The 25,225-nt window shown below is 39.1% G+C and overlaps 10 protein-coding genes across 10 annotated transcripts; 4 read left to right on the top strand and 6 right to left on the bottom strand.

The window, feature by feature from the left end:
- The first annotated feature begins 252 nt into the window (after nucleotides 1-252).
- BATDEDRAFT_16038 (glutamine--fructose-6-phosphate transaminase (isomerizing) GFA1) lies at nucleotides 253-3,608 on the top strand. Its single transcript, XM_006677115.1, has 9 exons — nucleotides 253-291; nucleotides 491-556; nucleotides 839-855; nucleotides 1,075-1,123; nucleotides 1,184-1,907; nucleotides 1,992-2,278; nucleotides 2,338-2,616; nucleotides 2,692-3,027; nucleotides 3,111-3,608. Exons 1-9 carry the CDS (start codon nucleotides 259-261, stop codon nucleotides 3,390-3,392), a joined length of 2,073 nt encoding a protein of 690 aa, XP_006677178.1. The 5' UTR covers nucleotides 253-258; the 3' UTR covers nucleotides 3,393-3,608.
- A 55-nt stretch (nucleotides 3,609-3,663) lies between these two features.
- Nucleotides 3,664-5,385, bottom strand: BATDEDRAFT_10084 (rRNA-binding endoribonuclease; the record flags this gene model as incomplete). The annotated part of the gene is made up of 5 exons (XM_006677080.1): nucleotides 3,664-4,078; nucleotides 4,191-4,288; nucleotides 4,376-4,579; nucleotides 4,753-5,000; nucleotides 5,109-5,385. The coding sequence occupies 5 exons, from the start codon at nucleotides 5,383-5,385 to the stop codon at nucleotides 3,664-3,666; spliced, it is 1,242 nt and encodes a 413-aa protein (XP_006677143.1).
- Nucleotides 5,386-6,300: 915 nt separating this feature from the next.
- On the top strand, nucleotides 6,301-7,846 carry BATDEDRAFT_9934 (uncharacterized protein; the record flags this gene model as incomplete). Its single annotated transcript, XM_006677057.1, has 7 exons — nucleotides 6,301-6,330; nucleotides 6,426-6,489; nucleotides 6,577-6,731; nucleotides 6,823-7,081; nucleotides 7,279-7,295; nucleotides 7,386-7,571; nucleotides 7,691-7,846. Coding segments are annotated over 7 exons (867 nt in total), but the record flags the coding sequence as incomplete, so codon positions are not given.
- A 1,174-nt stretch (nucleotides 7,847-9,020) lies between these two features.
- On the bottom strand, nucleotides 9,021-10,751 carry BATDEDRAFT_87254 (uncharacterized protein; the record flags this gene model as incomplete). The annotated part of the gene is made up of 5 exons (XM_006677476.1): nucleotides 9,021-9,365; nucleotides 9,480-9,597; nucleotides 9,752-10,089; nucleotides 10,170-10,534; nucleotides 10,619-10,751. The coding sequence occupies 5 exons, from the start codon at nucleotides 10,749-10,751 to the stop codon at nucleotides 9,021-9,023; spliced, it is 1,299 nt and encodes a 432-aa protein (XP_006677539.1).
- A 334-nt stretch (nucleotides 10,752-11,085) lies between these two features.
- Nucleotides 11,086-11,589, bottom strand: BATDEDRAFT_87253 (uncharacterized protein; the record flags this gene model as incomplete). The annotated part of the gene is made up of 2 exons (XM_006677475.1): nucleotides 11,086-11,287; nucleotides 11,360-11,589. The coding sequence occupies 2 exons, from the start codon at nucleotides 11,587-11,589 to the stop codon at nucleotides 11,086-11,088; spliced, it is 432 nt and encodes a 143-aa protein (XP_006677538.1).
- Nucleotides 11,590-12,040: 451 nt separating this feature from the next.
- On the bottom strand, nucleotides 12,041-13,011 carry BATDEDRAFT_86861 (ribosomal 40S subunit protein S2; the record flags this gene model as incomplete). Its single annotated transcript, XM_006677474.1, has 3 exons — nucleotides 12,041-12,755; nucleotides 12,839-12,913; nucleotides 12,984-13,011. The coding sequence occupies 3 exons, from the start codon at nucleotides 13,009-13,011 to the stop codon at nucleotides 12,070-12,072; spliced, it is 789 nt and encodes a 262-aa protein (XP_006677537.1). The 3' UTR covers nucleotides 12,041-12,069.
- Nucleotides 13,012-13,744: 733 nt separating this feature from the next.
- On the top strand, nucleotides 13,745-15,085 carry BATDEDRAFT_23435 (anthranilate phosphoribosyltransferase; the record flags this gene model as incomplete). The annotated part of the gene is made up of 4 exons (XM_006677217.1): nucleotides 13,745-14,068; nucleotides 14,229-14,443; nucleotides 14,526-14,673; nucleotides 14,738-15,085. The coding sequence occupies 4 exons, from the start codon at nucleotides 13,745-13,747 to the stop codon at nucleotides 15,083-15,085; spliced, it is 1,035 nt and encodes a 344-aa protein (XP_006677280.1).
- Nucleotides 15,086-15,174: 89 nt separating this feature from the next.
- BATDEDRAFT_87252 (uncharacterized protein) lies at nucleotides 15,175-15,843 on the bottom strand (the record flags this gene model as incomplete). The annotated part of the gene is made up of 2 exons (XM_006677473.1): nucleotides 15,175-15,514; nucleotides 15,623-15,843. 2 exons carry the CDS (start codon nucleotides 15,841-15,843, stop codon nucleotides 15,175-15,177), a joined length of 561 nt encoding a protein of 186 aa, XP_006677536.1.
- Nucleotides 15,844-16,340: 497 nt separating this feature from the next.
- BATDEDRAFT_34590 (uncharacterized protein) lies at nucleotides 16,341-20,172 on the top strand (the record flags this gene model as incomplete). The annotated part of the gene is made up of 16 exons (XM_006677354.1): nucleotides 16,341-16,358; nucleotides 16,554-16,772; nucleotides 17,364-17,409; nucleotides 17,480-17,596; nucleotides 17,685-17,767; nucleotides 17,872-18,040; nucleotides 18,131-18,249; nucleotides 18,340-18,400; nucleotides 18,490-18,558; nucleotides 18,647-18,740; nucleotides 18,838-18,889; nucleotides 18,965-19,073; nucleotides 19,210-19,315; nucleotides 19,435-19,612; nucleotides 19,679-19,885; nucleotides 20,019-20,172. The coding sequence occupies 16 exons, from the start codon at nucleotides 16,341-16,343 to the stop codon at nucleotides 20,028-20,030; spliced, it is 1,659 nt and encodes a 552-aa protein (XP_006677417.1). The 3' UTR covers nucleotides 20,031-20,172.
- BATDEDRAFT_34589 (uncharacterized protein) lies at nucleotides 19,912-25,212 on the bottom strand (the record flags this gene model as incomplete). The annotated part of the gene is made up of 21 exons (XM_006677353.1): nucleotides 19,912-20,144; nucleotides 20,234-20,494; nucleotides 20,614-20,723; nucleotides 20,801-20,882; nucleotides 20,962-21,090; nucleotides 21,166-21,281; nucleotides 21,381-21,543; nucleotides 21,635-21,682; nucleotides 21,744-21,843; nucleotides 21,924-22,101; nucleotides 22,180-22,272; nucleotides 22,372-22,504; nucleotides 22,600-22,787; nucleotides 22,874-22,992; nucleotides 23,059-23,127; nucleotides 23,213-23,402; nucleotides 23,482-23,581; nucleotides 23,966-24,040; nucleotides 24,154-24,272; nucleotides 24,340-24,478; nucleotides 25,082-25,212. 21 exons carry the CDS (start codon nucleotides 25,208-25,210, stop codon nucleotides 20,049-20,051), a joined length of 2,637 nt encoding a protein of 878 aa, XP_006677416.1. The 3' UTR covers nucleotides 19,912-20,048.
- Nucleotides 25,213-25,225: the final 13 nt, after the last annotated feature.

Raw genomic sequence — 25,225 nt, 5'->3', positions numbered from 1 at the left:
TTTGACAGGCTTGATAGGCTTGAATTTGGATGAAAATGCAACTTTGTTAAATCCAGACAGAAGCACACATTCCCAACTCGAGTGAATCTACAAGAAATGAGGCAGTGGTGTAGAATGAAAATAAGCACTTTGTGACAAACTGGAAACCAATGCTTGAGCTTGCTGGTGTGAAATGTGCGGAGCCAGTTTCTGGGCGGAAGACGAATATTTATAAATTGTATTTTCAACTTGACCAAAATCTACGATTGATTCTTGAACATGTGTGGTATTTTTGCATACTTGAACTATCTGGTAAGTAACAGTCGATGAATTCTGTTTGCTTGCATGTTGTATTAATGAAAATATCTGCTGAATCTTGAATTCATTGCTGACTGTTGCTTCTTGGCAATACCCCTGGCTGCTACGAGTCTGAGCATCTGTTGGGTTATGCGTTGCGTATTGCTTGACTGTAGATAACTAATCTGTTATGTTGCTGTCATTTACTGTCTAGGTTGAAAAAGACCGTCGCTATATTGTCGATACTTTATTGACTGGTCTGTCACGCTTGGAATACAGAGTAAGTTGTGGCATTCAGACTGTTCATGTGGCATAGATGGGTCAGGATATACCAAGAACTGTCAAGACTGAAGAGCATGGCGGGAGTGGTTTCTGATGGAAACTACTCTTATCTAACCATTGCTGTCAGGCTCATCTGTCTGGTGTCTTGAGTTGGTTTCTCGACTGAATAGTATTGTTAGAGTAATAACATACTCCACAGTTGTATTGTGACCTATCTACCACAAGCGAGTTGATTTGCTAACCAACTTGTGTCTGTGTGGCTGTACATGGTAATATTTAGGGCTACGACAGTGCTGGGTAATACTATCAACTGCTATTCCTTGTCTTGAACTATTGATCTTGCCATCATATATTGTTTTGTGACCTTATACCGAGTGTAAACTAAATTGCATTTCACTGATTTGACTTGGTTTCTCTGGCTATACCAATCTATCTAATCTAGTAAGTTGAATGATATGTGTGCACAATCGTATTGCTGTGCACATGACTGATGGCTTTTAATCTATTTTTAAAAGGTATTGCTATCGATGGAGATCAGGAAGGCACGGCTTTGATCTACAAAGAGGTGCGGTTATACTGAAATAAGTGCTGCTTTTATAGTATACTCACTTTATTTTGCAATCAGGTTGGCAAAGTCGCCGCGCTCCGCAAAAAGATTGTTGAAGACAAGACTATTGATTTTAGTAAAACCTTTGTCAGTCACACCAGTATGGCTCATACTCGCTGGGCCACCCACGGACAACCCTCTGAACGCAACTCGCATCCTCATCGATCTGATCCTAAAAACGAGTTTCTTGTTGTTCATAATGGTATCATTACCAACTACAAAGAGTTGAGAACTGTTCTTGAAAAGAAGGGCTATGTGTTCGAGTCGGACACAGATACCGAGTGTATTGCAAAACTTGCCAAATACCTGTTCGACTCGCAAAAAGGTGCCAAACTTTCCATGACTTCGCTTATCAAAGCAGTTGTCAAGGAACTCGAGGGTGCTTTTGCCATCATCATCAAGAGCACTCATTTCCCTCACGAAATCATTGCTGCTCGTCGTGGTTCTCCCTTGCTTATTGGTGTAAAAACCGAAAAGAAACTCAAAGTAGACTTTGTCGATGTTGAATTTGGAGGTGCCGACGGTACTGAGAAAATCCCAGAAGATGATGGCAGCATGCTAATTCCAGCAAATGCCCAACATGGTGCAATTCGACGCAGTCAGTCCCGTGCCTTTTTAAGCGAGGATGGCATGCCTCAGCCCATCGAGTACTTTATGGCTTCAGATCCCTCAGCTGTTGTAGAACACACTAAGCGTGTTTTGTATCTCGAGGACAATGATATTGCCCACATCAACGAAGGCGGTATGTATTACTCGAGTATTGGCTTTTCCAAAATGCTTTGCTATGTTTAGTAATACCGTTCATCCATCCATTGTATACATTTAGAACTGCATATCCATCGTCTTCGTCGTGAGGATGGTATTTCATCAATTCGTTCGATCCAAACTCTTGAAATGGAGATTGCTGAGATCATGAAGGGATCTTTTGATCATTTTATGCAAAAGGAAATTTACGAGCAGCCCGAGTCAGTTGTGAACACTATGCGTGGTCGTATCAACTTTGATGATGGAACGGTTAACCTTGGAGGTCTCAAAGCGTTTTTACCCACCATTCGTCGCTGTCGTCGTATTGTGTTTAATGCATGTGGCACCAGTTTCCATAGCTGTCTTGCAGTAAGTTGTCATTTTATAATTCATCTCGAATAGTTTGGATTTTAACTGTTGTTTGCCAGACACGCGCAACATTTGAAGAGCTCACTGAGATTCCTGTCAGCGTGGAGCTTGCATCGGATTTCCTTGACAGAGGCACTCCAATCTTTCGTGATGATGTGTGCATCTTTGTGTCCCAATCGGGTGAAACTGCAGACACTATGCTTGCGCTTCGCTACTGTCTTGAGCGTGGTGCTCTATGTGTCGGCATCACTAATACTGTTGGCTCTTCCATTTCTCGTGAAACACACTGTGGTGTGCATATCAACGCTGGTCCTGAAATTGGTGTAGCTAGTACCAAGGTGGGTTGTACTGTTGATGCTCAAGTAGCTGGACAATTATAACTGATTTTTCAAACCATGTAAACCCCTGTTTAGGCATACACTAGTCAGTATATTGCCTTGATTATGATGGCTCTTGAGCTTTCGGCTGATCGTATTTCTCTCGCCAATCGTCGCAAAAATATCATCGATGATCTTTATCAGCTTCCCAAATACATCAAGGAAACTCTCGCTCTTGATGGCGAGCTGCGTACTCTTGCCAAATCTACTCTTCTTAAGGAGAAATCTCTTTTGATTATGGGTCGTGGCTACCAATATGCTACTTGTCTGGAGGGTGCTCTCAAAATTAAAGAGGTTTCATACATGCACAGCGAGGGTATTCTTGCTGGTGAACTCAAGCACGGTCCCTTGGCACTTATTGATGAGAACATGGTTTGTTTTTGTTTTTGGATTATATTCTACTTTGCTTGTGCTGGTATTAACTGTAGATGTCCAATCTGTATATTTGACATTAGCCTGTCATTCTTGTAATGACCAACGACTCTCTCTACCCCAAGGTTCAGAGTGCTTTACAGCAAGTCACTGCGCGCAAAGGACAGCCAATTATCATTTGCAACAAGAACGATGCTAATATTTCTGAGCAATTCCAAACCATTCGCGTTCCCCAGCTGGTAGATTGTCTGCAGGGCATCATCAACATCATTCCCTTGCAGCTTCTGTCATACCACCTTGCTGTTATGAACGGCGTTGATGTTGATTTCCCCCGCAATCTTGCCAAGTCGGTGACAGTTGAGTAAGCAAGTGGGCCAAGCTTTTTTAATATGGTGTCAAAGTGATTCTTTGACAGCATGGTTACCCTTTATTCCATTGCTACTCATCAAACGAGTCTACTTTTCTCATTGCTGCGTGCGAGTCTTATACTTTCTGGTTTTAACAAGTAATAACGGCAAAGTTTTTAGCCATGTCTAATTTGATGAAGTCGTTGACTTAATGAAAACCCATTATAAAAATTCAAACCACTTTGTATTTTAATCCGTTTTGTTACAAGCAAGTGCAGTGTATCTTTTACTACTTTCTACGCCTGCCTCGGCTAGCGTTCACGTTGCGATGGCCATATCCGACCAGAGGCATACCAGATTTGGTCAAAAGAGAGGGACCGCCATCGCTGTTTTTGTGACCAATGCTGCCTAAAATAGCAGAGTCCAGCGACATGGAATCTTGATTTAGCAACTGCTTATCACGTCTTTGTTTTTGCTGCAATGCACGCTGGTACTCTTTCTGATCTTCACAAACAATTAGATTATTGGCATTTCGTCCTGTTTTTGGCTTTGGAATACTATATCGAGTTCCGCGTAAATTGACCTGGAAATTCTTTTTTAAATAGTAAATGGTTTGTCCATTGGCATTGATGCCTACAGAAACACGATTTAGTGTACTGTTTCCACAAGACGGACAGAATTGCTTGTTCATGTCCTTGGTTACTCTAAATTGTCAAAAGCATTGCAATATATGTAAGCATGTGAACAAGCGACTCCAATCGATGAATCAAAAAAGTCTGGTGTAATAAACAGCCAAATTATAGAAACGTCACATACTTGTAGCAGCTGTGACATCTTAGCACCCAGCTTCTCAGTTTTCGAACAGTGATTCCATCTACAGAAAGAACATTGAGATTCATTTGCAATAGTACATTCTATCACAGCAGGGCAGTGTATATAAATAATCGGCATTAAAATACTTGATATTTTACAATTGTGTGCAGTAGAGGGCATGTACATACCTGCATTGCAAAATCTGTTGTCATACAAGCCACAGAGGGAGCTTTGGCGGCATTTTTCACCGAGATAGATCCATACAAGTCTTTTGCTTTGTGCTTGGCGATGTTCTGTGGAGTGATCCATCCTGCATCATCATCCATTTCGGCTGCAACCTTGGCCTGCTTTTTCTTTGAGTTGGTTTTGGTCACATTGTCGCTAGATTTACTCTGGGAAACATTCGACACCAGATCTTTTAATGGATCGATCTTAATATCGGCTAAATCCAATGCAACATTCTCAATCGTAGTAGGTTCTTCAGGCAATGTCTTGTTTTGTAGATTCAAGTATACAGGATTAAAAAATAAAATTTGCAAAATTTAGGCATTTGGCATCAAGTTACCTTGACAGCCTCTACCAATGGCTCAACATTTTGATCTACAGCGATATTCTGAGTTTTTTGGAGAGCTGGTTTGGGGACTGGTTTGGCATCATTATTTGTGCCGTTCGAGGTCATTGCATGTAGTGGTTGAGACCGTATATGAGATAAACCATTGGTCTCTTTTTCAATCATCCATGTCAAGGCTAGAATCTTCATGTCTGTTGTAGACATGGAAGTGTAATCGCCAGTCTTTTTGGAGAATGCCGCCACTATATAACATGTACATTTTGTAAATTGGATTGATTCAAATAAAAGTATTAAATTAGCAATATCCTAAAATCAGACTAGTTGGTACACATGGTAGCATAATTTAATACCTGCGGCTACAGCCTCACTTGAAGGATTGCGCACCACCAGGTCAAACGGCAATGAAGCGACCATATCCCGAGTGTTTTGATCCTTGATTTCATCCAAAACCTCACGAACAGTATAGAAAGAGTTTGCAAGATGAACAAGCTGGTGCCCTTTAATAAGTGGTCCAGAATCAACTATCAGCGATTCCACTTTGTTATTTCCATTAAGAGTTTTTTTAATCTTGATTCCAGTATTAGCATTCGAAGTAGGTTGTTGAGCCGTTGTTGTTTCGTTTGTCATGGCTGACAACATGCAAAATTGAAAATATTTTATGGAAACTTTTCATCATTTTACAGCCATTTGGCGCAAACTAAAGCAATGAATCGAACGCGATCATTTCATCTAATTTCAATCATTTCTTATAGCAAGCTTATATATTTGTATATCCAATTAGTATCTAAAACAATAGTTGCATAGAAAAAATGATGATTAATTCAGTGATTGTATTCAGTACTATTCAATGTTTAGCTTGACTGTAATAATAGTTTTGCTTTCCTACTAGACATTGACTGCTTCTTCAATAAACAATTTCAATGATTCAATAAAAACTCTAGTTTTAAACTGAAATGGTCTTCTTTTGACATTTATTTTATAATCACAGATTCATGCATTAAAATCCAAATATTGTCAATACGACCAAAACCTCTCGGGTTGATTTGCGTTCTAGTTCAAAAAACCAATACTTGCACGAATCAAACATGCAATTATACATGCTGATTACCAGAAGAAATCTCAGTCAACTAAAGAGTTTAAAAACAATCTTGTCCAATAAACCGACCAATTATTTCGAGATTGTTGGGCGTATTTTATGTTCCATTTTACGTGAATACGGCTGCAAGAAACAAACTCCGAACTCTACTCAACACGATGGATCCAGAGCAACTATATGAAAAGCATGGTGAGCAAGACTTGGACATATTCCTACATACATATACTTGTATTTTATTTAAAACAGGCTTGAAAAAACTAGATATTGCTGTTATTGTACTGCAAATGCTATTGAAGGGCAATTTTGGACTATCCAACTCGAGTAATGGCTGGTGTTGTATACCAGCTCTTACCTTGAAACTACATTAGCACTTTACCCATTTCCCACCCTTTTACCACCACTGCAAGACTTTAGTTTAATTCTCTTTACATGTGCTGCTTCATTTAGAGCGGATCGGCCGAGGTTCATTTGGAGAGGTAGAGTTTCCTTCAATACCAACGTTATCTATTATTAAAGACACCGAATTACTGAGTTTGAATACTCAATTCTACCAACACTGCCTACATACCAGGTTTACAAAGGAATCTCGCTACAAACTAGAGAGTCCGTCGCGATCAAAATCATCGACTTGGATGGTGCGTTCTATTCAAACAACTACCAGAATTTTGATGGCATTGGTGGATATTAAAATGGTATACTAACATGTTTGTATCAACACACAGAGGCTGAGGATGATATTGAAGATATCCAACAGGAAATCAGTATCATGTCGCAGCTTGATTCCTACTATACTACAAAATACTATGGATCGTATATGAAAGGATCAAAATTGTGGATCATAATGGAGTACTGCCAAGGCGGCTCATGTCTTGACTTGGTAAGGATGTTTTAATCACTTGACTCAAAGTTAAACCGTGTCGATATCAAAGACTTTGCTAAAACACAATACTCGACACCTTTCACTGCAGCTCAAGCCTGGCCCATTTGAAGAAGTCTACATTTCAATCGTACTCCGAGAGTTGCTTATGGGGTTAGATCATTTGCATTCCGAGGGAAAGTTGCATAGAGATATCAAGGCTGCCAACATTTTGATATGTGCTGATGGTCGAGTTAAATTGGCCGATTTTGGCGTATCTGGCCAGCTTACTGCAACAATGACTAAAAAAAACACATTTGTAGGAACACCGTTTTGGATGGCACCAGGTAAAAACATGTTTTTAAAAACTCGTGGTTTAAATTACTAACCTATTTGGACTATGCTCTACAAAATATACTGATGAATAGAGGTATGCGATTTAAACTTTTAACTTGGAGTATCATCGTTTCTGAGTAATGTTGGTAGTTTGACCCTATTGTATAAAATGTGCCACCAAATAACTGTTTTGTGTCTTTAACTCGTATACTTTTCAAGGTTATTCACCAAGTTGGATATGATGCCAAGGTAACTTTGCGTTGACTAAATCTGCTAAAGTGTATTGCAAAGCCGAGTCTCCAAACTTGGATCTATGAATAGACTAACATTGACTGGTAGGCAGATATATGGAGCTTAGGAATTACAGCTATAGAGTTGGCTAAAGGAGATCCGCCTTATGCAGATATGCATCCAATGCGAGTACTTTTTCTTATTCCTAAAAATGACCCGCCTACATTGGAGGGAAATTTTTCAAAAGCATTCAAAGAGTTTGTAGCTTTGTGTCTTCAAAAAGATGCCGAAAAGGTAATTTGATCAGCAGTGCAGGCTTTTTGTGCATATCTGGATATGATAAAATAGAAAAACGGGGTTTAAAAACTATAAGCTTTATTACCAACCATTTTTGCCACAATTAAATTATATAGCGACCTACTGCTAAAGAACTATTAAAGCATCGTTTCATCAAAACACCAAGAAAAACATCGTTTCTAACCGAGCTCATTGATCGTCATCAAAGATGGCAAGCTGAAAAAATGGCAAGTTTGCCTCTTCAGCCGACTCAAGAGCCAGGGTCAGAGTAAGTGTATTATTGCCATGACAAATAATTTTATGGTAGGCCTGTAGAAATCAGTTTTAGCAAATTGAAAGAGGTTTGTAATGTACATGATTCTTAACCAAGACTAAACATCAATTTTTGGCTATTACTTTAATTAATAGTGAGGAAGATGAGGATTTTGGTGTTACTGGCGGTGGAACTTGGGATTTTGGAACCATAAAAGCATCCTTGTCCAGCAAAGGTAAAGTACCACAAAGATCGACCAATACAGGACTGCTTCAAAAACAATTACGATCCACAGATACGCCCAACTCTCCAAACTCTGCATCTCGAACCATTGCTGTTCCACCACCACCTCCTCCAAAACCTGGATGGGCATCACAGCGCATCGCTTCAGCTAATGCACGAGATAATGACAGTACTAGTGATTTTAAAGATACGAAATCAGCAGTCACGACTACTATACCTGATGCAACACCCCGTTACTATCTTAGCAATATAAATACTACTTCTAACACGGTTCGAATGGCACGGCCTATAAATCTGTCAGAACTGGTATGATGATTGACATAAATTTATCAATTGACTATTTTTAACTGCACGCATCTAGTCTTTAATTGCATTCAACTCATTCACCAACATGACTGCAATTCATGTAGAGCCAAGAAAAAGCGGAGCCCATTGCAATCTTGAATAGTAAAGTTCAGGATATAATTGAAAAGGTAAGCACGATATAGCAACTGGGGATGTTACACATTATTGTGCTACTACTTGGCCTAAAATGAGTGAGCTTATGTATATGATTATAGTTTGGCACCGCACTTTCACCAAATGCTAGAAATGCACTCGTCAAAGCCTTTGCTGACGCTGAGCAGGTGCATATTTGTTTTGGTTATATCATATGCACATTTCCACAATACTGATCACTCATGCATGATTTTATAATCTGATAAATGATATTAATTTCAAAACATCAGGAATCAAAGGAGGCAGTCGAAGAGATTTTGACTGGTTTTGCACAAACCAGCTTCACTACCAATCCAATGGAAATAGCGCCAAATTAGTTGTTTTCTTCAATGGGGAGAACCTATTCAATGTATTGGTTGAGCCATTTGCATCGGCAAGATACATTTAAAAGAATAAACGCATAAAAGAATCAGCTCCATTTTATATGATACGGCTGGCATTTCAATGTAGCATCAATCACTTACAATATAGTCCACGAAACTAATTTGCGAGGTTGTCAGCTGAATCATAAACTGCAAACTCAAGATGCCAATTTCGTTTACACGTATTGATGTTTTGGTTGACATTCCTAGTGCTTTCATGCACGGATGAAGCATGGTGAATTTGTATTTGTTGGAGGTGGGCATGGTACAACTAAAAGATTCAAGAACTTCTGTATCACGCGGATAATCCAACTCAGACTCTCCTGCCAGTCCTGATGCAGAGATCCGCAAAAATGGATGCTGTGGTGAGATGGAAAGAGTAAGATCGCTTGACGTACTATCCAATTCGCCAAACGCAGTTTTGAGCCAATCCGACTAGTAAAAGGTTTACATTGAAACATATTGAGTCATCTATACCAACACGTTCTTACATCTGGATCATGCACATTTGAGCTATACTATTAATACATATTATAATATTGAGTATACCTTCATGATAATTTTTCCAACAATCTGTCGATCCCCAAAAGTAGCATGTAAATCAGTGATGGGCTCATTATCATATGTAGCCAAGTTGCAAGCAGTAACAATGTTTCCATCTTGAAGCCTGTAGTTGCATATTTACGAGTTTAAAATCAGTCATACGTTCATACTGCAGTATAAGGAATCACCACACCAAATAGCATTCACGCATCCAATCTGTTAAAACAGGTTTAAGCTACACATTAAATTCAACAAAAACGATTGTGCAGATTTCGTACATTAGCGTAAGCTCTCCACCTCCTTTTGGATAACTCAATTGCAATGAAACTGGCGAAGATTGTATTCCGATGTGAGAGGCTTGTTGAGGTTGTTGTTGAGGAAGATCTTCATTAGAGTAACCGCCTGGTTGTTGCTGAGCGCCAAAAATAGTCAAGCAGTCAGTGAGAACTCGAATATCGACCATAAACGACAACTCTTCATCTGGAGTCAATGCCGATCCATCAGATAATTTGAATTCCCGAAATAATGATTTTGGAAGGTATGCTTTGGCTTGAACTGTTCGAGAGTCTTCTGCAGTCAGTCTCATACCCTCTGCAGCGATTGTACAGTATGCTTTCTGGTTGATGAATAGTGTAACCGTTGATATCAGCAACATGGCATGCTTTGATTAAAGAGTTAGTGTTGGTTGGAACCTACCTGTTTGAAGGAAATGGCTCGAAGGATAGTAACAAATGGAGCAACCGAACGAAGCGATGCAATAAACTCGCATGGCAAGATGGATTCGTTGGTATGCTGCAGTTTTCTTGGATTGTCTGTCAGAATACCTGTTGCAGTGTAGCCAGTGGATTGTATTCCAGGATGAGCGTTGTGTTCTGCTGCATACAAAGCATCGTTATCTGGATGATCCGGATCAAGAGCCATTTCGGAATCTGCAGACTGCTGGATGCCAAGATCGATGTCCATCATAAGCATTTGGATTTTAGTAATACTTGTCCGCTTATACCGGACAAGTGTTGCTGGACAGTTTGAATTGACAAACCCTAAAGTTTCTAATGAATTGCCTGAAGATATGCAATCAAGCAATAGGATTGTATACACACTTGAAACTTGTCATCTATTTTATTGTGCTTTAGAGCTCAACTCACTCTCGATCTTGGTCATAATCCCATCAAGCACTGCAGCATTAATAGCGTCCTTGTCCAGTCTAAATGCAATCTGTGGAATTAGTTTGGACATCGGTTTGCCTGATCCATGCCATCGCATCGCCATTTTCCCCATTGTAGCCTGAACCAGATCTCTATTGCTGTCAAGTATCGCTCCAAGCTTCTCCTGAATATATTTACGACTCAATGGCATCAGTGGGAAGACTATCAAGATGGAATATGCTTTGATTATTACGCTGCAACTAATATCAGGATCAACTTACTGGGTCCGTTTTTTGTCTTTTTCCCTCTTCAGAAAGGCTCCACCAGATATAGCATGTCTTTTGCTTAAATGACAATGTTGTCTAGCATGATTAATACCATTGCAATTCATGTTAGAATCAGTTGCTGTGGATGGTCGTCATAGCTACTTTGTACTTTTAATCAAGTAGCAATGCATTGAATACAAACTACTCAACTCTGCAAATGTCCCACAATGATGATTGAAGATGAGTATAAAACTGTGGAGACTCTTTGATCTCCACAATGTACGTTTCCACTCGATTGAGTTTCCGTCCTTGTAGTCGTTGTTGTGCTGGCGTTAATGGCTTTAGCTCAGCATCCAGTGCCCGAATGTCTGGGCTGTTAATGATCTTGGGATATGTTGTTCGTCTAGATGCATGATCATTGGATGACTGTTTTATATGTTAGAATGAGCAAAATAAAGCCATACTCCATTGATACTCAACTGAAATGGCGTCATGAAGAGGTCGAATCCGTTTGGGTTTAAACAAGTCTTGATATTTGCCTGGAATATGTACTGATTCCAGTAATGTGGCATCCGACATGTTCATGATATCCGTCTCAGGATCATACGAGCGATTCTCTAGTGCTTGCAATGCTATGGGTGATGTCATTGTGCTAGGTGATTGCTTAAGCATCCGAGCAAGTCGTAAAAGCTGAGTGCTAGACATTCAATACTACAATTGTATTCACGTAAAATGCAATAAAAATGTCAAAGTGTAGCAAGCTTCATGGCATGATAATGTCCAAATTTACTGAAAACTATCCTCTGTTCTTTTTCTGGTGATTGGCATTACAGTTGTATTCCTGAAACATGCAATCGTTGTTCTTTTGAACTGGAGCTTAAATGAGATGTTGTAGTACAATAAATACAAGTGTCTCGTTTTCACAAATACGACTGTAATGATTAAAACCCTGTTTTACAGTACTTGTCTAATCCCATGATAAACTTGTGTTTGTATATCGATTAGTATCTAGAATAGTCGCTGCATAAAAAAAGTGAATATCGATCCAGTCGATTTATTCAATCAAGCAAGGTTCAACTACAAAGCATAAACCATCACTGTATAGCATAATGTGACTAGCAAAATAGAATTACAGAAATCACCAAAAAATAAAATACGATTGAAAAACATTCATTGATGGAGCGTTTAGTGTTTCTTGGCAGACTTGGCCAAAAGATCGGACCATTGCTGGAAGGGACTCTTTTGGAAAGCAGTCTCCTCCCAAAGATCAGGAGTAAGGAAACTGTAGGTGTTTCCAATAGCCATAAAGGTGGCCTTGAGGAAATTTCCTTGGGTCTTGGTAGAGCCACGAGTAGTGGTGTAGCAATCCTTGATACCAGCAAGCTCAATGAGTTTTTTGGGAACAGGGGCGGCAACAATACCAGTACCACGAGGAGCAGGAACAAGACGAGCGGTAACGGAACCACACTTTCCGGTAACTTTAGCAGGAACAGTGTGGGGGTCACCAAGAACAGATCCCCAGTATCCACGACGAACGGGAATAGCAGAAAGCTTGGCAAGAATAATGGCACCACGAATGGCAGTGGCCACTTCTTTGGAGCACTTGACACCAAGACCAACATGGCCATCAGAGTCACCGACAATGACAAAAGCCTTGAAACGGGTACGCTGACCAGCACGAGTTTGTTTCTGCACAGGCATGATCTTCATGACCTCATCCTTGAGCTTGGGGAGGAAATGGTCGACAATCTGGAACTCCTTGATGGGCAAAGAGAAAAGATAGACTTCTTCAATAGAACGGATCTTGCCATCAAGTACAAGACGTCCAAGCTTGGTGACTGGGACCCAAGCCTTGTTTTCTTCATCACGACCTATGATTCAAACCATTCAAGTTTAGCTCTCCTTGTATCAGACTCGGCATAAAAGCCTGCAATCTATCGACTTCAAAACATACCACGGCCACGGCCACGTCCACGATCACCACGGCGACCACGGCGTTCGCCACGTCCACGTCCAAAAGCACCTCGTCCTAATCAAAATAGCATTAGGCAAAGGTTAGATGGACAGGCTTACACCAATAAAAGAATGCCATAACTTACCACGCTCGGCCGCTGCAGTGTCAGCCATATTCTACACATGTTTAAACAATAGTATGTTAGTATCAATGCATGATATGGATGGATGCATTACTGGTGTGGATGGATGCACCGCAGATGCAACCTACCAATTTTTCGAATGGATAGAAACTTGGATTGTCTAGCTTCGACCTGTATCCGCACAAACTTGCAATTTGACCTGAGGACGCGACAAGTCGAGCAATCAAGCTACAGCAGGAAACGAAAAGAATGAAATGTCTATTTAACAACCCAATCTCGCTGGTTTGAAATCATTCTGATAGTATCAAGTAGACTGCTGTTGCAGCCTTTTGGAAACATGAATCTTGTTTGTAAAACTGCACGATTAGTTTAAGCTAGTATACACGATATAGATGAAATGTCAAGACTCGTCGAAACAAGATCAACACCAAGATCAGTAAGCAGCTGTCGCTAGACCAAATAGGTGATGTCCTATATTGAATCAACATAAGCTGCAGACCATCTCAACAATTCAGATTGTTGCCGCGTTAAGGAAACACGATTGATGGATATTCATGCCAAACCAACAGATGAACAATCTACCAATGAGAAACTACTGAACTCGACCACACTTTTGTATGGTCGAATGAGTTTTACGTGAACACCTCCCTAAACACATGATATGTCAACGCTTTCTCATTTTATCTCCGCATTCTCATACCCTTTGTTACCAGCCGTAAACTATTATAATTGACTATTCAAGGCAACCGGCTGCTGTTTACAACATGAGCGATCTTGCATCTATTCTTAAAAACCCTCTATCACTTACACCCGATGTGGCAGGAAAGATTACTGCTGATATTATGGCCAATCAACTGACTCCTTCACAGATTGGTGGATTTCTAGTTGCCATAAAGCTACTGGGTAAAGAGACTGATCCTGCTACTATTGCTGCTGTTGCCAAAGCCATGCAGAGTAAGGCACTCCCAGTTGAGCTGCCATTTGATGTAGCTGATATTGTTGGCACTGGAGGTGATGGCCAAAATACATTTAATGTATCTACCGCTGCATCCATCATTGTTGCTGGAGCTGGAGTAAAAGTTGCCAAGGTACTGCATTCGATACTATATCGATCTAGACTTTCCTACATTCAACATGTGTCTTTGTTTTACCTTTTTAATAAGCTGATTGTTATAGTGTGCATCTAGCTTGAGGCATGTGCTAATTCATATCATTTTAAAACATCTACACATCAAATATATTTAATAGCACGGCAGCAGAGCTTCCTCATCAACATCAGGATCTGCAGATGTTCTTGAAGCACTAGGTTGCCACTTGGAGTCTGTTTCTCCAACAGCGGTAGGCTCAATCCTCGACTCGAGTAATTTTTGCTTCTTATTTGCTCAGAGTTTCCATCCAGCCATGAGACATGTGGCAGCCTCTCGAAAAGAGCTTGGTGTTCGTACAATATTTAACATGCAAGTGTTTTTTGGAATAGTTTACTATACTCATGCGATGCATAATAAGCTTATTGATGCGCGCTGATTAACCAAACTTTATCTACAGGCTTGGGCCGCTCACTAATCCCGCTCGCCCTTCCAAAATGGTGGTTGGAGTGTTTTCAAAAGATATCGGCCGGATTATGGCTGAAGCACTCCACTTGAGCGGAGTTCGGGAAGGATGGGTAGTGCACGGGCTTGTTGGTTTGGACGAGGTGAGAACAATAGCCAACCCTGACACATTTGATTTGTACTCAACCTTTTTAAATTGATTTACAGATCAGCCCAGAAGGATCCACTCTGGTATGGGCATTTGATAGTATGGGAACGATCACTGAGCGCACTATTTCTCCTGCTGATTTCGGACTCGCTGAACATCCATTGCGAGATGTGGTTGGCGGTGAAGCCAATGAGAATGCTGCCACAATGTCAGCATTACTCGATAACGCTCTTACTGGTCCAATAGTGGATTTTGTGTTGATGAATGCAGCAGCGTTACTTTATGTAGCTGGAGCAGCCTCTAATCTCAAAGAAGGTGTAGCACTTGCTCGCCAAAGTATTTCTTCTGGAACAGCTAAACAACAGCTGCATCAATTTGCGACGAAAACACATTTCTATAAAAAATGACAAGATAATCCTATATTGTACTATCGGCCATGTATTTGGGCTCTATTGATTACTGAAGGAGAGTTGAATAATGGACAATCATGGTAGTCTCACAAGGTACTCAGTACAATATGAATAGCGGAGTTTGTTCGAGACTCCTGATCCAGAGAAATGTCAGCACCGTCTAGATTGTAGGCTGCATTATCATTGGGATCGATCGACACTTTTGCTTCACCATTTCCGCACACAACAGACTCGCTCTGATTAAATCCAGTAGTGTCAGAATCTACACCCGATCTTTTGTAAACATCGTCAATGAGAGTGACAGATGAGGTAGTGGTTGATAAAGAAATCGAGATCGATGCTGCTTTTTGGATATGCAAAGCTAATTGAACAGCACAGATAATGGCAGCGCCTAGTCCATGGATCGTTACCTTTTGAGAGGTCTGTCTATGAGCCCACAAATGCGTATAGAATGAGATCAAAGTATGGAATTAACAACCATCATAGCAGGATTGCCAAAGGATTTAATAGTGCATATTTATGGTATAACCAAACATAATCACTTGCTTACGACCAGTCGCTGATGGTTCCAAGAAAGAAAGAGCTCTTTTTGTCAGGGCAGGGAAAGAAGATCTTTTAGAAACAAAGATATCTGTAGAACGGACGGCATGACAGCGAGGAGGCATTCGCTTGAACCGACTTTTAGTCTTTACCATTTGGTTCTTGGTAGAAGAAACCACTGTCTTTGTCTTGTCTTTTTCTCGAGAAGCAGTCATCAAATGCAACTGAAATGTTAAAGTCGAATTGCATTGAATGACACTGTTATTACACCAGTGAAAGCACAATCTTGGCTCTACTTATTACCACATTTATCGATCATTGCTTTTGAACTCTCTAGTTGACTAATTCTGTGATGATCAGCATGTATAGTTGCATTCCTGAGATTGTTTTTTTGAGCTAAAGTGTATCTGATATTAGGATACAAGGATGAGTTTGACAGCAAACCCAATATCTGGATTGAAATGAATGAATCAAATGATCGTTGTATCTATCAAGCCAGTTTCCAACAAGTTCAGTTAATATTAACCATTGTCTATTCCAAGACAATCTACGAGATATTGCTTCATCTTACGTGAAGAATGGCGGTAATTGCACAGCAAAGCTGGCTGAAAAGCTGGCTGAGCTTACATTAGGGTCAGAAATCCATCAATGCATTTTGGTCAAGTTCACGATCTGCAACTCTACTTTAAACCCAATAACACTGCATACAGTCATGGTTGCTATTTCAATGGTAATTCACTGTTACTTGTATACTTTTAAAATACATCTCCTACAAAGTTTAATCCTGATCTCCATCAGCTTCAATTTAAATTCAGCGACAATATGATCATCTCTACAAATACTAAACAAAACTGCAGTCTACCATCATCTATGCCAGCACAAATATCTTGTATTAACCCTGCTCCATCTTTTTTATTTGTTTCAGGTTCAAACGACTCCTTTTAATGACCAGAAGCCTGGCACATCTGGTCTACGCAAGCGAGTGCGGATTTTCCAGCAGCCCAAGTACACAGAAAACTTTGTACAAGCCATTATGACTACCATTGAGCCTACTTTGGGAACTACTCTTGTTGTTGGTGGTGATGGTCGCTATTTTTCTGCCGAGGCCATTCAAGCCATCATTCGCGTGGCTGCTGGTAACAAGGTAAAGCGGTAGTCTGAATCTCAATTTACAGCCATATTCACGTAAAATGGAGTAGTAGCGGTCAAAATCTCTTCTGTTTGGAATATTAGTTGCACTTTCCTAATAGAGATTGATTGCTTCAAATAACCTTCATATAATACAATCAAACCACCCCTTTCTTCACTTTGTTGTATCTCAAATCCCACAGATACGCTTGCCCTTTAGTTCAATAGAACTGCTATTTTCATATCGACCACCAAAAGAAATATCAGTCAACTAAAAAGTTCAAAAAGTACAATATTGTCCAGTAAATGCGATGAAATTGACTGCTTATTATGTATTTCAACTCCATTAATTATATTTTACGTGGATACGGCTGTAAGCATCCGAATCTACCCTACTACCTATTTGTATTATGTGATGCATTTCCATTTATTATGATTATTGTCATGCTTGAATTCCATACTATCTGTATATACACGCAATCCATAGTTTATCAGTCTTGACTTTAGCGCATTGGCGACTTCTCTTGTAGTCATCTTTGTATTTGAATAGTTTCTTTGAAACTGCAACCACATATTTGCGAGCCATTTGCTAATCTAACCATTTTAGGTTTCCAAACTGATTATTGCTCAAAACGGCATTCTGTCAACCCCAGGTGAGTTTTAGCTCTACATCATATTCATAATCTTTTCGACTACACTAACCATAAACATCTCATTTAAAAGCTGCATCCAATTTAATCAGAAAATTAAAAGCAACCGGAGGCATTTTATTAACAGCATCGCACAATCCTGGTGGTCCCGAAAATGATTTTGGAATCAAATACAACATTGGGAATGGTGGTAAGTATATAATGGCTATCAACAGCGTTGCATAATTTAATGGTTAATAATCAGCATAAACAAAATACTGACGGTTCATGTATATTAGGACCTGCTCCCGAGGCAATCACTAACAAGATTTACGAAGTTTCAAAAAGCCTTGCTCATTTTTCAGTTGGAGATATCCCCGAGGTGCTTTATCCATAATTTTATTTGTTTTTAGATGCTAGGCTTATACTTGCATCTAGACAGTTTATATTCAGTATAGTGACACTTGATATCTTGACTTGATTTAGATTGATCTTTCAATTATCAAGACTCATGTTTTTGGCACTTTCACTGTTCAAGTTGTTGATGCAGTCGATGACTATGTTGCTCTTGTCAAGGAAATTTATGATTTTGATTCCATCCGCAGCTTTTTCAAACAATCGTCTTTCAAGTTTTTGTTTGATGCAATGCATGGCGGTAGGTGTATATTGCGCGACCAAGATTTTAATACCCCACAACAAATTCGCTAAGATCCCTGTCATTTAAACTATCTTTGATGCTGTTTAGTGACGGGGCCGTATATAAAACGCATTTTTGTCGACGAACTTAAGCTTTCAGAGAGCTCCACCATGAACTGCACTCCCAAGATGGACTTTGGTGGCGGCCATCCTGATCCAAACTTGACGGTAAAACCTCTATTATCAAAAAGTTCAGCATAGATAGTTTTATTACATGTTGACTTTTGGTCTGATACTTTGCTTGGCATATATTTTTAGTACGCTCACGAACTCGTTGAACGCGTTGAAAAAGAACACTTTGATTTTGGTGCTGCTTTCGGTAAGCAAAGATGTATCATTTTGTAACCAGCCATATTAAGAATGTCTGTATTTACCACTAACTACTTTAATTGCATTCAAATAAATTAGATGGTGATGGTGATCGTAACATGATTATTGGAAAAGGAACGTTTGTAAACCCTTCGGACTCTGTTGCCGGTAAAGCAATTTTGGCCTTGAATTTAAAACATGCCTATACTTTGCAGTAGTTTCTGACTCTAAATACGATACCATCACACTACTATAGTCATTGCCGCCAATGCCGAGACTATTCCTTACTTTAAAAAGTCGGGTGTCCATGGTCTTGCTCGTAGCATGCCTACTAGTGGCGCCATTGATAGGTATAGCTACTGATTCATACTTGAAGCTCTTGATTCTGTTCAAGACGAGTTTAAACCAACCTATTATGAACATATATGCTTTGAATCGTTTAATCAGAGTTGCCCGTAAGAAGGGGTATCAAATATTTGAAGTGCCTACTGGCTGGAAGGTAAAGTCATTGGTATTGACTCATATACTCAATTGTCAATACACCACTCTAGGCTAATATGTTTTGATTTTTTAGTTTTTTGGAAACTTGATGGACTCTGGAAAGCTATCGATTTGTGGCGAGGAAAGCTTTGGAACTGGATCTGACCACATTCGTGAAAAGGACGGAATATGGGCTGTTCTTGGTGGGGTTTGCCTTTTAGTCAAAACTATGCATTTGTTATTTATCCATATCTGTGCTTAAACTGTGCAATCCATTTATTTGGTTGGTATACTTTTCTATTGCATTACTCACTCATATTTGACCATCTAAATTGTTAGCCTGGTTGTCCATTTTAGCCGAGGCAAACAAGACAAAGCCCGGCTCTTCACTTCAAGATATTTTGAATACTCACTACTCTGAATATGGACGTAACTATTTTTCCAGGTCTGTTTACCATTATTCATTGATGACCCATTTTCAAATTTTTGGTGTGGTGGATCATACTTGGCTCTTACAATTATTATGTTTTCCGGTAACGGATTATCATGCTAATATGTTTGCAGATACGATTACGAAGAAGTTGACAGTGAGGATGCCAACAAGGTCATGGCCCACTTATCTGCCTATATCAACGGTAAAAGCACCAGCCTTGTTGGAAAAACTTTGAATGGGTTTACCGTCACTGCTATGGATGACTTTACGTACACCGATCCCATCGATGGCAGCGTGACTTCTAAACAGGTATACCAACTAGCCACTTTTACAAGCGTGTTGTTTGGGTTCTTACCAAATGTGCTTTAATTTTAGGGGATTCGTGTGATTTTTGAGGATGGATCTAGAATTATTTTCCGTCTTTCTGGCACTGGCTCTCAAGGCGCTACAATTCGTCTTTATGTTGAAAAATACTCGGTGTCTGATTTCCATGTGCCTGCTCAAGATGCCATCAAGGAGCTAATCAAGACTGCTTTGGAGATATCTAAACTTGTCGAATTTACCAAGCGTGAATCGCCAACTGTAAGCCTCGAACCAACATATGCTTTGCATCTTGAATTCACCTCGGCATTTATTGTTGTTTATTGAAATCAGCATTGTGACATATCTGTCAGACATTCACTTGATGCTAACATGTCATAAACGTGTAACATAGGTCATCACATGAAAGCTTTTGAACCTGGCATCATTGCATAGTTGTCAGATGCTCCAAAGACTGTTGGTACCCTTTAAAAGAAAGTGTCCAGCCACGTTGAATGAACTCTGTCATGTTATTGACTGCCTATTTAAAACACAGCTATTTTATCAGTAAACTTGTTACAGTATTATATACCCAACATAATATGCAGACTATTGGCAGCTCCATCTAACCTGGGTATCGGTCAAAAATATCAAGTCTGTTTTAATTCCAGATTGTCCAATTTCAAAATGGGCCTGTATCTGCTTGCTGTCCATCTGTGCTATTTGATTAAGTCGTGTCTTGATAGTACTATGAACTGCTTTTGTTTCTTGTATAAACTTGGCGTATGCACTGGCAATGGTGTCGTTTTTAGTTTTGAATCTATTTGTCATTTTGGATGACTGGAGATTGCTACTGGAAAACAGTAATGCAACATAAATATATGTAGATGCCTATAAAATCAATGGCAGTTAGCAAGCATGACGCCAAGTTACCAAAAAGCAATACACCGACTTGCCAAGATGCATAGGGTCGCGTATTTAGCATGACAGCTACATGTACTTTAACCTACCTCTATCACACCAGTCATGTTTTCTGCAAAGCAGCGAGAAAGTCCAAACTGATTGCTGTCAAGAATGATGCTGGTCAAAGATGTGTATAAATCAATCACTTCCTTCCAACCTGTCATTCCAAATAAAGCGAGTTAGGTTTGACCAGGTTGGATTCACTTGTCCAAGTACATGTATCATTACCAGTACCTTTTTCTTCAGATTGATCGACAAGTCGGCCACTGCTTAAACGCGAAAGATGAAGGATCACTTTGGCAGGTATTGCTTCATGCTAAACAATATCAAAAGGGTAGAGGTCGTTAGTACTCAGCATAAGTTGACAACACACGTCATGATACATGAGCCTTTACATCAGGTAGCGTAGCCACTACAACTTCAAGCTGATTTTCCATGGTAGCAACTTCTGCACTTGAATATTTGTTGGACACCATATTTTGAAGAAGCAAAACCACCAAAGATCGCATTTTGCGCCATGGAGACTATAACAAGCAATATTCAAATCAGTTAAAATAGCTTAATAATGTTTTGATTAAATTTAAAAAAGTTATTCTCACCGATGTTCTTGGAAAATCTGTTGCCATAATTTTACTTGCCAATGACTTTTTAAACCCGCCAATCTCGGAAAGAACAGTAAAGTCACGATTGTCATAGTAGTGCTGCACCTTGTCGTCTGTCATTTTGTTTGACGCAATTCATTACAAAGTTACAACATATTTTAATGGAAAAAACAAAACGTGAAATAACTAATAAAGGCACTTTGCAAACACACCTTCAAATGCCAGAGTATTAGGATTGATGTTCAAAAGAAATTCCTTTAGCTCTGACATGTTACTGGTTTTGGAAATAATTTCAGATCGAATGATTTGATGTTGAAAATGTATTCTTTGAATAGATTTGGAAAGCTTTTCTTGAAATAGCATAAACTCGGGAATCTATACAAACTAGCTATCAATACAGTGAAATCAAAATATCCATCAAGCCACTAGCATGGATATGAACATAAAAGCAACACAATGCGCATACCTTTGAGAACGAAGCATATTTGAATGCTTGGATGATTGACTCTGGCAGCTAAGACATCCAACTATATCAGTAAACAAATCAATTAACCAATGATTTATCTAGTCCTAACCTCTTTCTCATTGCGAGTATAAACCATTGACCCAAGAAGAAACTGGTTTATAGACTGATTGTAGGAACCATAAATCTCCAGATCGTCTGTAAAAATGTAACTAGAATGTAAAAGGTAGGTTTAATATGTTAGAAAGTACCAAAAAGTCGTGAATAAACAACAATGCAATTGAAAGTATACCTGAGCGTATCGGTTTGAATTTGCTTGATGTCCATCATAGCTGAGAGATCAATAGCACGCTGATACACACCAATTTCAAAATACATACGAATAAGCAAAAGTTTAAACTGATGGTTGTACTTGCTCTTTTCGAGTGCAAACTCAAGTAGCCCAATGGCGTTCACCAGTATCTTTTCATCTATTGGAGTTTCAAATTATTAGTAAAGTCATAAATATGAAATTGTTTTTAAATATTCAATTGTGTGTTGATGCTCACCTCGATCAATTGAATATAGTTCCAGAATGTATTCTGTAGAAATAACAAGATATTCATCGCCGGGCTGAAGCTCACGCACATCCATCTCAGCCCCTAACATGTCCAGATAAAAACATCAGCAAGTGTATTTTTTCTTTCAAAGTTTAGTAGGTATACTTTTGCAATACCCAAGTTCGCTTAAAAGTATCATACCCAGTGGGATACTGTCATGATAGCATTTGATTAGCTGAGTCAGTTGAGCATCACGATCTGCTGGTAGAAGTACTGTATTGGAAGCAAAACGAATAATTTTTCGAGCATTAATATCCCGACGAAGTGCGTCAATCTACTCACAGCAAAATATTACACAAATTGAAAGTATATCATTTAATGAATATGTAGCTGATCAATCAAGGCATCAGTGCCTATTAAAACAAATACCTTGATCGATTTTGGAGTGTCTTCTTCAGGGGAAGTAGTTTCGGTGCTCAATATGGCATCAACAACAGTGCGAAGCTCTTCATCTGTACAATGATTCAAATACGGCTTCATGTCATCAAAGCACGACTGCGCCTTTCCAAATCTTTTCAAATACATCAGCAATGACTGCGAAATGGACGGATCCGTAGCTATTCATCAAAACAATCAATTTTAGATTTATAAATCTAAAATTGGACAAGCATTGGCATGCTTAAAAGATCATTAATACGCATACATCTATTCAAGTTCTTGCTAATCAGCAACAGTTCAGCTAGGAATGGACCTCGACATGGCTGCCTTTCATTTAAAGCACGTTCTTGTAAAGTCGCGATTGTGGCCCACACTTTTGAAATTCTACTCATCAAATTTGAGTACAATTATGGCTTTTAAGCAAGCAGTTGTACACTATATCAGTACTACCTTGAAGAATCATCTTTAAGCTCTAAAAGCGAGTCAGAAAGAGTCACATATGAAAACCAATCGTCAATGCTGAAGGTGGTTTTAAATGAGTTTAAATTAGTCAAATGATCTAATTCGCGTATATATTGTAGTACAATGCTCTATTGTGACCTACTTGGATGTCAACAAACGAAGGGATACCTCGATAGCAAGTATGTGATCATTTCTCTTGACTAATGACTCGAGAAGTACACGATCGCGCTCAGACTCGATGCGCAACAATCCACCCAACTTCCCGCTGACAAGTTTTTCCATATCCGTATACTTGGACTGTTCCTCCAATATCATCATATATAGATGCAGTGCTATACATAGTTTTACAGTCAGTCAACAATATCATAAAATCACGCTTGAATACAATGAAGTATTTTCAATGTCATTTACTTTCTGGAGTGCTGATCCATTCATTTTTTTCGGCCTTTTCCATCATTTTTTGAGCAAGCGAGAGCAGCAATGACTTGTTGGGACAGTCTGGTATCTTGGACTGAAATTAATCCAATGAAATGGAGTAAACAAACATTAAGTAGTGTATTTTTCCATTGATACTTTTATAGACATATTCATGTAAAATGGAACACTAAATAAAGATGAAAAAGTACATGATAAATTGCCAATCTCATGAAATGATTGATGCCAATTTACCAAACAGCATTATGCCTTGAACTTTTTAGCTCACTGACATTTTCCCGGTGATTGGCATGTATAGTTACATTTATAATGCGTTCAATCATTGTTCTGATTTGTAATAGGAAGCATCAAATATTTAAGCATTGCTTATTTCAAAGCAAAGCCACTGCAAGATCAGTGCAAGTATTCCATTTTACATGAATGTGGCTATAAATGCCATTCAGTTAACCTGGTGGTTTACCTGCAAATAAATTGACATGACGGCCCAAAAATAATATTTGACTTCTTGAAATGTTTTGTGAAGCTTCATGGCAGCCTATTTAAATTGTTGTCAAAAACGCATTTTATCAGATATGACCAACAATAGTAGTTTGATATTTGACCTGAAATCAAAATTGAATGGGTTGAAAATAGATTATGAAAAAGTACCTGCTGATAACCTTTGAGGTCATTGATACGCACCAATGCCATAAACCAATGATTGGCCCATTCTTCGTTATTGGGCAATGCCGCAAACGCCTGTTCATAAAGAACAACAAGACGATCGTCTAATTCAGTTTAAATACAAACTGTTAGAAACTTCACTTTGATTGATCATGCCATTTCAAAACATACTCTTATTCAAAAACTTGAAAGTCAACATTAAGGCTTGTACAGTAGGAGCATCAGTTGGTTTTAAAGCCATGATCTTGTTGCACAGATCTAACGCTTCATCATCACACCCAGATCGAGACAGAGCAAATGCTTTGAGAGCCTATACATTTGGCAAATCAAACATGTTTAATCATATGTTACCAAATACAATGCATCATCATTCACTTTTGACTAGTACAGATTGTCAAAGTTTAGATCAAACCCAAATGAATTTTTCAAAATCTATTGCTGCCGTATTCACGTAAAATGGAACACTAGACAAGGAGGTCAATTTTATGGAATGATAATTGCCACCAAATTTACTGAAAGCATTGCCTTTCAAACTCCTTAGTTTACCGCATCTCTTTCAGTAATTGGCATGTACAGTTACATTCCTGAGATGTGCAATCATTGCTATCTTGAACTAGAACGCGAATGTATCGAGATTCCAAGACAACAAAGAGTTTGATAATAGCGAAGCCAGTATCTGGATTGCAATGGATAAATATGGTGATCGTACAATGTATAACTGTCAAATGAGAGAGGAAAGGAATGATTTGATTGTGATCATCACATGATGGTCGTTATGTTTTAAAAAGGCAGCCAACTCCCAGTAGGAAAGACAACGAGTATTTAATCATTGTACATTCCAAAGTCACTGCAAGATCAATACAAGCGCTTCAGTTTGTGAATACAGCTGTAGTTCAAACGAGCCCAAGTGTACCTGGATAGCATTAGTTGGGCCAGATTTGCGTAAAGCCTTGTTGCACAACTGAATAGCGGTTTTAAAATTCTGATTGTCCAGAACATCGTAAATGGGTTCCAGCTTCCGTTGTAAACTGTAGTCAGACATTCTCGCAATCTGATA

The sequence above is a fragment of the Batrachochytrium dendrobatidis genome (genome assembly GCF_000203795.2).
Source record: "Batrachochytrium dendrobatidis JAM81 unplaced genomic scaffold BATDEscaffold_3, whole genome shotgun sequence".
Classification (NCBI taxonomy): Eukaryota; Fungi; Chytridiomycota; class Chytridiomycetes; order Rhizophydiales; genus Batrachochytrium; species Batrachochytrium dendrobatidis.
This window is presented reverse-complemented; position numbering and strand designations above follow the sequence as displayed.

Coding starts and splice junctions, on each gene's coding strand:
- BATDEDRAFT_16038 (XM_006677115.1), top strand. CDS start 259: ATGTGTGGTATTTTTGCATACTTGAACTATCTG. Junction 1,124..1,183: donor CGGCTTTGATCTACAAAGAG/GTGCGGTTATAC, acceptor TTTTGCAATCAG/GTTGGCAAAGTCGCCGCGCT. Junction 1,908..1,991: donor TGCCCACATCAACGAAGGCG/GTATGTATTACT, acceptor GTATACATTTAG/AACTGCATATCCATCGTCTT.